A 13707-nucleotide genomic window follows, 5' to 3' on the forward strand; every position below is an offset into this window, starting at 1 on the left:
TTGAAGCACTGCGGATATCTTCAACTTCAGTTCTAACAAACCCAGAGTGTGCTGTTTAAAGAGACAGATCAGTGGACAAGTTCCAGGAACTGTTCAAAGATCACAGTAAAGGAGATGCAAGAAAGAAGAGAATACAAAAAGAAAGGGGGCAAAAGTGCAATTTAAAGTTCAAGTCAAATCAAGAACAACAGACAACGGTGCACCGAGAAACACCTTCAGCCCAGGCACTGTAATTAAGCTGCACAGTACACACTATGCTGTGTAAATATAGCCTTTTATATTATCCTGCCTGCATTTGTTGCTCAGCAATACACGCTAAGTAGACAGCTAGGGCGGATGGAAATGTCAGTTTGGTTAGAAAGTGACAAATCCAATTTTAACCCATTGATGGTATGAATTGAAAAGACTGAGGATAACCAAAGCAAGAGGGTTTTAGTCTCAAAATCTACACAATCGCATGCAACAATTATTGACATATTTTATTCTGGACCAGAAGACCAGAGAATCCTCCCATAAATTAAGTTGAAAAAAATAAGAAGTAACATCTCAAATATGTTTATGGCAAAGAAAATGGCAGACAGATTTGAGCGATACAGGAAACATTATACGTGATAGAGCAGTGGAGATAAAGGCATAAAGACAGAAGTAGATTGTTGTATTATATAAGGATGGAAGCTGGATACAGTGTTCGAGGCAGGATGCAGTTAATTTAAGTTGCTCGGTGGCGCATGAAGCCCACATCTTGCTCCTTCTTCTATGTTTCCATTTCTCTCTTTCCTTCTCCCTCTCTCTCCTCTCTCCACCTGCTTGACATTTCCAAGCCTTTCATTTCGTATTCTTTGTACCCAGGTGGGATAGTGCTGCCAGAGCCGAGATAAATATATATATTTCTCTAAGTGACATTTATTGAGAAGACATTCGTAGTTCCTCCACCAGTTGTTCTCCTGAGGCTGTTCCAGCTGTATCTTCCAGCTATTCAGGTCATTCTTTCCAGCCTCTCTTATTGTAAAGGGAGCTGTGGTGTCATCTCCAAACCGCTTGTCCTCGGAGCCGTCTGTAAATCGACCTGGGGGACGCTAATGATCTGTGTTTATGTGCCTGTGGTGGTTTTGTTAGGATTGACTGTGTTGTAAAGTCATGTGTGCAGGGTGGGCAGAGGGGTTGGGGGGTGTCATTGGTCTATATTTAACAACTTAAGAATGAGAGAGCATTGTGTTGTCGGCATTCTTGGCACTGAAGGACACTTTGTGCTCAGGGTCACCCTCGGCGCTTCATCGGGAGAGGCATAGAGACAGGAGAGAGTGAGGTAGCAGACAGTACATCCTCAGAGGTGAGACAGCACGACTGAAGAGGATCTTCAAGGAGAGAGACAGACAGGCAGACAGAAAAGGAAGTGGGATATATCCGTCCTACAGATTTGCACCCAGAGGACTTCACCTGTTTCTTTAAAGAAAGCGTGAGTGGGATTTCCTTTTCTCATCTTCATCTAGATCTAGCACAAATGGCACTCAGATGTTTCTGCCTTTCATATGTTTAGACAGATTACTGTTCTGACACATTACAGTAATGCGCTATAAAATATAAAACCACAACGTTAAATGTGAGGATAATGCATACACTGTGCCTCCAGTACATCTGCATCATGCTGTTAATTATTCCCTTTTCTTTGTATTTTCAGAAGACATTATATTTATTATAGTTTCTTCTGAATCTTTGATTGTTTCTCCAGCTACCTGTTCTTCTTAATGGTCTCGTCTTTTGATGGCCGTAGTGGATGTAGCTTTTAATTACCGTACTTTTCGGACTATAAGCCGGGACTTTTTTCCCCATTTTTTTTGTACAGCTAACGGCCACTAGGGAACCTCCTAAATCTATGGATTTTACAGGTAAAATTAACCACCTTAAACACTATGGGCTCTATGACCGGTCCGCGCCCGCCACCTTTAAGCGGCGGGCTCCAGCCAAGCCCCCAGGAAGTGCGCCGGACTCAAATGGAAATATTCGTGCTGGCCAAACGGCGGTACTGCACATCCGTTTGGTTGCCAGGCCCGGAAACACTTTTTCCCATTGACTTACATGGGGAAAGAATGGTCTGTAACCATTTAATTTTTTTTAAACTAAATAAACAACCCAGTATGAACACTTGTATAGCCCTTATTAAAAACATTCGTTCCTCAAGTTGTAAAAATGTGCTAATAACGTTATTCTGAGAGTTATTTCCCTCTGCATTATGAACGCGCATCTAACCCACTGGACCGCGCCGCCCGGCACGTTCATGTTACGTGTTCAGCACTACATGAGTTTCTCTTTACCCATGGATGCACAATAACAACGGACCCATATCGCCTTACTGCCAGCCCACGGATCTGTAATAATGGATATATTGCACATGTTTGCTGTAATTCATAATTTGTAAAATATTATACTACATAGGCTGTATGTAAATCTTGTACCGTAAATGTTGTATTAAATAAAGTTAATATTACCGATGTAGATTAACGTTCCTGTAGCTTCTTATTGCACTAACAAGTTTATTGCACTGTGTATATATATATATATACAGTGCAATAATTCTTTCATGCTAAATGAAGCTCTGTTGGATATCACTAGATCCTGTTACAGCATAATAGAAGTACATAACGATTGATGTGCACATTAGCATAATTACTAGCTAGCCGCTAGCTGCTAACTGCATAATAACAATCCATTACCATGCTGTCATGAGCGCACGGCGCTGTTACGTGTACGCAAATTGACGTGCTTGATATGAACGAGCATGTTGGTTAAAGTTGCGCATGCGCTATGAGCGCACATACGGGTACTTCTCAGGCATGCCGGGTAATCTGTGACGTTTCACTCTCTCAAAAGTTGGGCCATTTTATCATCATGCGCTAATGAGCAACTCTCATAGGAATGAATGAGGCCCCGCCTCCCACGCTGTATCCAGTTCTTATTATACATCCATGGCTCCAGCAGGAAAAGCTGGAGGCCGGAAAAGAGTGAGACAGGTAGCGCGCCAAGATGGGTCTGGCTCAAGCCCCCAGGAAGTGCGCCGGACTCAGATGGAAATATTCGTGCTGGCCAAACGGCGGTACTGCACATCCGTTTGGTTGCCAGGCCCGGAAACACTTTTTCCCATTGACTTACATGGGGAAAGCGTGGTCTGTAACTCGTTGGATAATTTGTTTTAAACTAAATAAACAACCCAGTATGAACACTTGTATAGCCCTTATTAAAAACATTAGTTCCTCAAGTTGTAAAAATGTGCTAATAACGTTATTCTGAGAGTTATTTCCCTCGGCATTATGAACGCACATCTAACCCACGGGACCGCGCGCTGCCCGGCACGTTCATGTTACGTGTTCAGCACTACATGAGTTTCTCTTTACCCATGGATGCACAATAACAACGGACCCATATCGCCTTACTGCCAGCCCACGGAGCTGTAATAATGGATATATTGCACATGTTTGCTGTAATTCATCATTTGTAAAATATTATACTACATGGGCTGTATGATGTAAATCTTGTACCGTAAATGTTGTATTAAATAAAGTTAATATTACCGACGTAGATTAACGTTCCTGTAGCTTCTTATTGCACTAACAAGCTTATTGCACTGTGTGTATATATATATATATATATATATATATACACACACACACACAGTGCAATAAGCTTGTACAATAATTCTTTCATGCTAAATGAAGCTCTGTTGGATATCACTAGATCCTGTTACAGCATAATAGAAGTACATAACGATTTATGTGTACATTAGCATAATTACTAGCTAGCCGCTAGCTGCTAACTGCATAATAACAAGCCATTACCATGCTGTCATGAACGCACAGTGCTGTTACGTGTACGCAAATTGACGTGCTTGATGTGAACGAGCATGTTGGTTAAAGTTGTGCATGCGCTATGAGCGCACATACGGGTACTTCTCAGGCATGCCGGGTAATCTGTGACGTTTCACTCTCTCAAAAGTTTGGCCATTTTATCATCATGCGCTAATGAGCAACTCTCATAGGAATGAATGAGGCCCCGCCTCCCACGCTGTATCCAGTTCTTATTATACATCCATGGTCTGGCTGCAGACCGCAGCAAGGAGGCGGATCGTATAGGGGCGGATCGTATAGGGGCGGATCGTATAGGGGCGGATCGTATAGGGGCGTTTCCTAACTTCTTTTATCCAATAGAATAATGACACTCAGCAGAAATACATACTGTAGGTGGCAGTAATGCAACTTAAGGGATTCCAGCTGCTTTTATAAATCCTCGCAGAAGAAGTCATTCGTTCTAGTGATGGGAATTCCGGATCCCAAAGGGCTCTTCAGTTTACCACATAGTATACCTTTTAATTAAATCAAATGTAGCCCTGTTTTGACTAATGATTTATATGTGTACACATTAGTGATGGCGAGATGAGGCCTTATGAAGCTTTGAAGCTTTCCAGCCAATTGGTTCGCAAAAGGGTTCATCTCATGAGGCTTCATCATGGGCTTCATTTGAACACAAACCCCCCTGTTGGTCAAAGTGTGTAAAACAGGCAGATTGGACATCTCAACAGTGTGCTCTCTCATACCGAGTTCCCAATGAGTAAAGCCTTAGAATAACTCTAAACAACGAACATAAAATCATATTTTCATGTTAACAATATTGTATTTATTACAGTTTAATGATTGTGATTGAAAATCCTAAGGAGGCTGGTAAACATTGCAAAGAGGGATTTATATTCCTTAATAATATTCGTAAACTTAACCATGTTGTAGCCTGAGAAAGGCTAAACCATATCAAAGAATACATTTATTAACTACATTATCTCATTTAGCTGTAGCTTTTATAAACAACAAAAAATACGTATTGTTCAGTCGTTGAACCAGGGAGCCTGTGGTCATGAGTCAACTGCTTTCCAGCTGAGCCACAGCACACACACTAAAGCTCCCTGAAAACACTGCAACATATGTATTCCTGTATTTATTGATGTTTTTATTCCTACATTTATTTATGCTTGTATCTATTTATAGCCTACTTATGACATGTTCCGACCTCTATATGAGTGAGGGTCTGAGCTCTCTTGATTCCGTACAGGAGGGGTAATATGGTTCTTAGTATACATCCATGGGTATTATGAGCGTTGTGGTTCAACGGTTCAACCGATCTGAATCACTTCCTGAAGCAGTCACGTGGTATCGACAGGCAGCGAGGCTTCGTTTGTCATCGGTGACGTCACTGGCCCAAAACGATACAAGCCTCGATACATGCTTCACAAAAAGCTTCGGGGATTACTCGACACACGCTCCGAAGCCTCGGCGCAATACATAACATCACTAGTACACATCACTTAAATTATTCAAGACATCCTTTGTACTGAAGTATTCAAAAGTAAAAATTACATGTTTAATATAAATGATTTGCTGTGGCCAATTGTTTTCATTGCATTTACAGACCCGTGTAACTCTCTGATACCACCCAATGAATGCATTGACTTGCTTGTAGAACCACGCTACACAAAACAAATGGCAACACCTATAAAAACTATTTTAAAAAAGGGGCTACTGTATCAACCTATATAAAGTATATAAATATAGTTTTTCTCCCTGCAGGAGAGGGGAGCGTGCTTTGAGATCAGCTGCTAGGCTGCAGCGGGGAGAAGAGGGGGGAAAAAATAGATCTCTGTCCTCCGTGTTTTATTCTTATAGAAGTAAGAAGAGAAGTAATGGGGCAGACACCCTCCTTTTTACGCAGCGGTCCAGACATAGACATCAAACGGCGACACATATTCAGTTGCCAGTTACTTTGGCATTAGGGCAGGGATATCTATACTTTCCAAGGTTTGACATAATGAATTGTGCTACTTTTAAAGCAAGCAACGATGTTTTCAAATCTGTAATCAAAAAGCTCCTCAAAAACACTAGAAGCAGTTCCTGCCGTTGTTACGTTAGTTCAAACAGTAACAACGGACTACTTTTCTTAGCGGATGCATGTCAATTTAAATCAATACATAAAACTATTTTTTAAATCAATAAAATCTTTTTCTAAATCCATAAAAGCATTTAAATTATTATTGGGAGTCATGTCGTTACTTTGTTGAGAATGTGGCCATGTGTAATAAGCGGGATAATGTCCACATTGTACATTGCATAATGTGCCTTCATGCCGATCGAGATCCCTCCGCAAAAAACGGCTCGTTCGCGGGCGAGAGCCGGCTCCCGTCGTTCCTTAAAAGAGCCGGTCGTTCGACACATCACTAATTTAGGAATACATTTACAATAAATAATACAATAAAATCCCTTTAGGAAACGCCCCTATAGGATCCGCCCCTATACGATCCGCCTCCTTGCTGCGGTCTGCAGCCAGACTCTATTGAGTGCGCCAAAGTAAAAGTGGAACCGAGAGACAGAACGAGAGCAAGACAGACGGACAATTTAGCTGCTGCGGCTTATATGCAGGTGCGCTTTATAGTCCGAATAGTACGGTACTCTCTAGGGGTGGCATATAAAGCTCCTATCATGTTCACACAACGCCTTCCTCCTCAGAGTGTATAATAGTAAATCATTTATATTATTATCAGAGACCTGGAAACTCAATTCCCTCCAGAGACTGAAAGCTGCACCATGTGTGGAAAAGAGCACTGCTTTGCTTTTGCTCCCTCCGGGGGCCCGAGATCCAGGCCTACACATGGAGACTGATCAATTTTAATATGCCAGAGGTCGACCTTCCATTAAAAGTGTTCAAACAAACATCTCTCCTTGCACTACAGTGAACCACAAGAATAAGCAACGGGGGAATCAGCTGGCACATTAGCCTTTTAGCCTGTGAGCTAGCTTGCTTCTGTTTTTTTAGAGAAGCAATTGAGGGAAATTAGAAGAAATAACACATTATGCTTGTTTGTAGCAATAACACAGGTGCTAGTGGGAGTGGGTGAATGAAGCTATCATTCAGCAGCGACCTGATTCTGTTTGTTGGGCGTTCTGCGCTCACTTCCCCAGAGCCGCCGTGTGATTAATGACGGGCAGTGAGAGGGCAGCCGCATGGCGGACCTCAGCTGATGAATTATTAGTGGCTCAGCAGCCCGCAAAGGTTTGATCCATGTAACGTGGGAATAAAATACGACTTTTATTCCACAAACCAAACTCTACTCCTTTCAAAACCGTTTTTTGTAAAGAAAAACCTTCTGGTCATTAAACTTCTCTGTTTACAATAAACCATATAAAAAGATGAGTTGTTTTTAAAGTTGAGATGATGAATCATTGAATTTCAAAATACTAAAATGGTTTGCTATTTTCTACAGTCTCTTGTAATGCACAAGCCTTGAAAGACAAAAACAAGGCTTGTGCAGAAAGATTGCACTACATTTTCCATTATTTTCTGACATTTTATCGGCCAAAACATAAACAAACAAATCTAGGCGATAATCTGCAGAAGAAAATCAATAATGAAAATAACTATAGGTTGCCACCCTTGTCATTTCCAAAGTTCAGTGTTTTCAACAAGAGCTTCATATCTAAAGGCTGGGTCTGAGTATTGAATTTCAGATAATGTCCCTCTCCAAAGTGAATTAAAGAGAGATTTTAAATCGAAGCACACTTCTGATGGGTGTGTTTGATGCTCCAAATGAAAGTCAGGAGGGTGTTGACGTTTGATGAACGATTCTTTTGATGCAGGTTGTAACTGCAGCACATATTGATTCAGAAACATTATGTCCTCAGCAACACCCTGCTATGTCATTGGTTTGCTATTCCCCTGACACTTCAAGAAATCATAAGACTGCCACCTTTTGATAAGGCCAAAATATTGGCTTGATAAATGGCAGTTTTTCACACCCCTTGGGATTAATTATAATTTCTAATGGATGAAGCTGGAGACCTATTCACAATCCTGCACCACCACGACGTGAATACTCTTTACTCTATCGCATACTGTAAATGTACTATAAAAACATACCTATAATGTCATTTGAATACAAATCACAACATGTGATCTAGCCAAGGCTGCAGTGTCTACAGTTTAAAGTGAACATTCATTTAGCTTTGAGGTGGCTATAGCCCCTTTAGTCCAGTTGCCTCCCACACACCTCTGCATCCTCACTCCTAGCCTCCCCTATACCTCCACAGGTGCCATTTGGGGGGTTACTATGGAAACCAGGACGGTGATGCAGCGTGAGCGGGAGGAGCAGTCGTCCAAGATGTCTCAGAGCATGCAACTGTCCTCCCAGATCCAGAAGAAGACCTTCACCTCCAGGTACAAACATGCCTGTCATGACTTCAGTAGTGGCAGAGGTTTTCAAATTATTTACTGAAGTGATACAACCACAATACTCTTCATAACATATTCTCATATATGTATTTTGTCTCTCTACTGTGATATCTTTACATGTTTTAATGTTCAAAAAGGTCTTTATTTTGTCACCCTCTGTCTGAAACCAGAGCCCAGTCTGCTCTGATTTAGCTAGCTGGTTCTGTTGCGATTGGTCAACGACTTAGAGATGTCACGCCCCTTAGCGTATCACGTACTGTGTTCTGGAGCACCAGCCAAAAGACGCAAAGGTTTTAGTGATGTCACTTTGTTAAGGAAGTACACAAAGGATTCAAATTGAGGCGCTCAGTCCCTTACCTTTGGAACAAAACCGTTTCAGTATTTTCTGACTAAAAAGAAGAAGTATAATCAGTACTTTTTGGAATGGGCTTGTGGCGTTTCACCAGTAACGTTACAACAATGAAAAACATAATGTTTATCATGACTCATATTTAGTCTTTAACTCTGATCTATTAAAACATTCTAGTGCAGAATCTCCGTTCAGGAATATTTTAGAAATGAGTTTCTCGAAATGAGGCAAAGTTAGGAGAAATCACTTCATGCATGTCGTGTAAAATCACACTTATGGCTCTACAATTCATTAAAAAAGGCAGATTTATTAACCAAGTAAAGACATCTCACCCTCATAGGCAGATTTATTGATTTGAAAAACACTACGATGTAGGATTAATGAATTAATTGACATGTTGGGAAAGAGATTATTTGCAAATGAACGTACATTTCAGAAATAGCTAAGAACATGTATCAGAAAGATAACTCCACGATTTAGGTTTCTTTCCTAAATGTATACTTTTATAAATTATAAAGTAAGTACATTGTATTTGTGGTCTGTTGCTCAAGGTTGTCCTGATAGCTCACTCTACGTTTTTCTTTGTTGTTGAAGGTTGAGCAAAGCAGGCTATTTATTAAAGAGGAACATATGGCAGGCTGGTTATTCTGAGCCCAATGAGACATTGCATCCACTCAAGTATACCCTGTGGGCCACTGGCGCTAGCTGTTAGCACAACATATTCCCATAAACAGCATTCACAGACATAAACACAGTCTGTCTCTGGTTGGGGATAAATGGACACTTCCTGATTTACTGCCTTGAGCAAACACTTTTAATGTTTATCGATATTTCTTTAATGTTATGTGTCTCTCTGCAAAGGTTAATCTGGTATTGCAGTCTACAACTTGTCTGCATGTTTTAGGAGTGAAGATACATATACTAATATAGCGTGGAGCAGGCCACTAAAATAAACAACTTTTCGTCCAGTTGCCGTTGCAGTTCAGTGACTTTGTTTATAGTGGTGTTATTGTAGCATGGATAACAGCTCAAGTTACACATTGGAGTCGTTCCGTCAACCCGTGGGTTGAAAGACAAATATGAACAGCAGCGAGTTGAACTGCAAACATTTTGGAAACACAATAAAACAATGAGGTGGCAGAATAACAAAACAAACGGGCAGCAACTCACATTTAATGTCAGAGTAATAAATGAACCGTCTTTGTCCTGGAGGGACTTCCGAGAAGTGAGGATCAAAGTGACTTCCTGACCTTCGAAAGAGCAGCTGACAAAACTTTCCCCTTTAATTTGAAACAACTGCAGACCAGTCAAAGTAAAGGTCAAAGTCAACTTTATTGTCAATCTCAAAATATGTTTGTACACACAGAAAGATCGAAATTCCCACAGTCCTGAGGTATAAAATAACACATTAAAATACAAGAACACTCAATAATTACAAAAAAACACGAAATAACCTTTTACTTCGGGACGGGTGGCGCAGTGGTCTGTGCATCCGATCATCAGATCAAGGGGAGTGCTGGGGAACTCCAGTTCGAAACCCGCTCCCGCCGCCACTGCGTCAAGCCGTTGTGTCCTTGGGCAAGACACTTCACCCGGATTTGCTCCTGTGGGTAATGTCCACAGTACATGTATAATATCAATGTGTACTTGTAAAAGCGCCTCGATGACCTTGAGGCGTGAAGATGGACGGTGTGGCGCAGTGCGCTGTGCAATGATCATCAGATCAAGGGGTGAAACCCGCCGCTGCTGCGTCTGTAAAGCCGGTGTGTCAAGACACTTCACCTGAACTTGCTCCTGTGGGTATTGTCCACAGTATCTGACCATTGCATGTATGATATATGTGTATATGTAAAAGCACTTTGAGTCATTGAAAAAGCGCTATAATAAATGTAAGGAATTATTAATTATTACTTCAAGTAAGAGGATATATATATATAAAAAAGGTGATGTGCAAATGAGAGTGCAAAAATGCAGCGTAAAAGTGACTGGTGCTGGATTTGTGTGTGTTAAAGTCCCGGTCCAGTGGGGGCAGGGTGGAGAGGTGAGATAGAGACTAGACTAGATGTTGAGGTGCTCCAATAAATTGGAAATTCTCATTTCTATGACAATTGGTCTGCTTAAGAGGATGATGTGGTATTATTGAAAGCTCCAGGACAGATACTAAATGAACCTTGGGATTAGTTATATGTATTTTAAGCAATACCACAGCCAACTAAATTATACAATGGCAATATCTGTGTCCCTTTTTACTTCTGCATACACTAACTCACATATAGTACACCTTGTTAGCTTGCACTGTGGAAGAAGACATGAAAAGACCATTAAAATAAAACATCTCGCAGCAGGCCCATCGGTGCTCCAGGATGATTCAAACTTAATCTAATATGAATCTCTTCTGGACCTGCCCTCCTGCCCTAAGAGCCAAGTCAAATATATGTTCAAAGGGCCCCCTGCTGCAGTGAGTTATTATATTTGGCTAACCTGCGGATCTGCCGTCTTTACTGGAGAACAAAGGGTATTAGACCAATTTCTCTCATTAGGGATGATGAGAATAGACAATTATTCCCATCAGACTTAGCTTTAGCATCGAGAGAAAGCGAAAGAAGGGATTCAATGTGTACTCAGAACATCCATCATCAGGAGGGCACATTTGGGAGGGACACATTTATCGACAGAAGAAAAGAATCCTGTTGTTTATCAAGAAAACCAGTTTAGCCAGGAGTTTGTTTTGTTGTTCTTTGTATAATCCGTATAGGACTGTTGTTAGCAGAAGGTGTTGACATGTATACAACAACAAGGGCACAGTATCCAGTTCCTCTCAGATGTTTTCCTCTTTTTTCTTTTTCTAGTAATACCAAGTTAATCTATTGAGGAAGCCTGTTGTTTACAACACATAAAAACACAATTTCCACTGTCCTTCTCACAGCAGCATATCACTGTTTGTTTGAGTGCATGGCTGTTCCTGTTTAAAGGCATACCATGTCCCAGTGTGGGCTGTACTTGTACGACACTGCCCAGCTGTAGGCTCTGTTGTTTATTATGCAACGCCAAGAGCCACTTAACAACATTAAAAGGGAACTTGCATTTAAAAAAAAAGGGAAAAATAAGAAGGAAAAAGCAGAAGTTGTCCTCCGTATAGCGTGAAATGGGGAAATATCCTTTGCTTACAAACAAAATAAAACGAGAAGTCATTTAAATTTGCATTGCCATTGGCAGGATGGCTTGTTGAAAGTAATGCCTGAGGCTAGAGGCTGGCAGCAACCGTGGTTGGGGGTTGGGGGTTGTATACACCTGGGTAAATATACAGTTCTGGCACATAGTCTTTGAAACTTGTATTTCTGTATTCATACTTTTAACTGTACATGTAATTTGTTTCAACGTGAGCCGGCCATAGCATGCTAGTTAGCAAGTTAAAATATCCTCTCACTGTGCAATTCATCTTTAAAAGAGCAACCGTCATTCCAGGATTAAGGCAGAGCAGAAGTGAATGCCTCTCTTGTTACAGAAATGCCTTTCATGGCCTCAAGTGACCTTGTCGCTAACAACAATTGCCTCTCTCCTGCACATAGATGAAGTCAGCTCAGTCTGAGTGTGGGCGCTTTAAATTGAGAGCTCATGCTGCAGTGTGGGGTCATTTAAGTGTGCCTATTATATTATGATGAAGAGACTAATTTAGACGTCGTAAAGAAAGAGACAACAGCTGTCAGTGCTTTTGATTTAGAATCACTCTCCTGCATGTGTCCAGTGACGGCTCTATGTCTGGTTCATCATGTCTAAGTGCATCAACTGGAACACACCCAGCTCTACCACCAGTTGGCACGGACACATGGTGGATTAAATACTGAACATTGCATGCTGTAATGCCGCACTAATTAAAATTGCCATTGTACCATGAACGACCTCCTGGGTCACGTCCAAAACCCCTTTGGCTCATAAACAGCACATTTATCTGCGTGGGCACATCAGCAGGCCCTGTTCCCCCTGATTATATAAGCTTTCTGTAGACAATAGCATGTGTGTGTGTACACGAGAGTGAAAGGGGAACACTGACAGAGGAGAAGCAGCTGATGATGGTCCAAACATTTATTGCACTTGAGAGAAAACAGGTCACCACTACCCTGCAGTATTTTATCTGCTGCTTTGCTTGGGTAAATACAAAAATGTAAGAAAACATTGCACCATGCATTCCTGATGGAAAACAATCTGAAAAGACACCACAGAGAGTTATGATCAGCAGACGTGTGACGCCAGTGTAACTGACGTCTTCTTAAATGTTATCAGTGAGAAAAGATGGTTGAAATTACAATACATTCGCATCTGAATCTGTAAATTCTGTTGTAATGTCTGAGAAAACGTTGTTTATACTGAGCAGTTACAAATCCGCTATGCCTCACCATGAACCACGCTGGCTGGCTTTCCCCTGAGCCGCGAAGATTGACACAAGGGCGACAAACAATTAAATATTGACATTGCACTTTAAAGTGGGGTCTGTCTTTTATGGATTCTCACTTCTTTGCAGTTTGATTTTGGTCAGCCAATGTTTACCTTGCTAGTACTTCAAAGCCAGGAGAGGATACACAATATCCATTAACGCTGTTTTTCAGTCTGGAGATAAGATAGCAGTTGCTAATTTTAAACTGAATCCCTGGAGTGCTTGAATAAATGATAGATTGTGTATATAATGTTTGCCTACATTAACCGGAGCTCTGTGTGATGTACAGCCACCTCTGCTGCTCACACTGAGAATATTTTATGTTTATATAACAGGCTGATGAATTTGAGATTGGATAATAAACCAAGACAAAATGAATAGGCATGCTAATGAACACTCAATCCTTCCATCAGCAGAAACAATAACTGTGAAGGATGACAAGGGAGAATATAATTTTATACTCTTTCACCGGTGTAATTTGATGATATGCAAGATGCTGAATCCGGCTTTGTTTTATTTTCTCAACAGTGATGAGGACGCCTCCTACTCTGATTTCTATCCCATCATCCCCACTGACCTGATGTCCGTCAAGGAGCTCCTGGACATGGACAACCTCCCCCGCCACAGGACATGGTGAGAAATATGATCCAGCAGAATATGTTGGCTC

The 13707-nt window shown here is 41.2% G+C and overlaps 1 protein-coding gene across 1 annotated transcript in view; it reads left to right on the forward strand.

Moving 5' to 3' along the window:
- Positions 1-1295: 1295 nt before the first annotated feature.
- Positions 1296-13707, forward strand: part of myom3 (myomesin 3) — a 70717-nt gene continuing 58305 nt past the window's right edge. Inside the window, exons 1-3 of the mRNA XM_034103372.1 lie at positions 1296-1456; positions 8118-8244; positions 13569-13673. Of these exons, the coding sequence (XP_033959263.1) occupies positions 8138-8244; positions 13569-13673 (212 nt within the window). The 5' untranslated portion in view covers positions 1296-1456; positions 8118-8137. The remainder of the gene's footprint in view (positions 1457-8117; positions 8245-13568; positions 13674-13707) is intronic.

This window comes from Pseudochaenichthys georgianus, chromosome 16 (assembly GCF_902827115.2).
Source record: "Pseudochaenichthys georgianus chromosome 16, fPseGeo1.2, whole genome shotgun sequence".
Lineage (NCBI taxonomy): Eukaryota > Metazoa > Chordata > Actinopteri > Perciformes > Channichthyidae > Pseudochaenichthys > Pseudochaenichthys georgianus.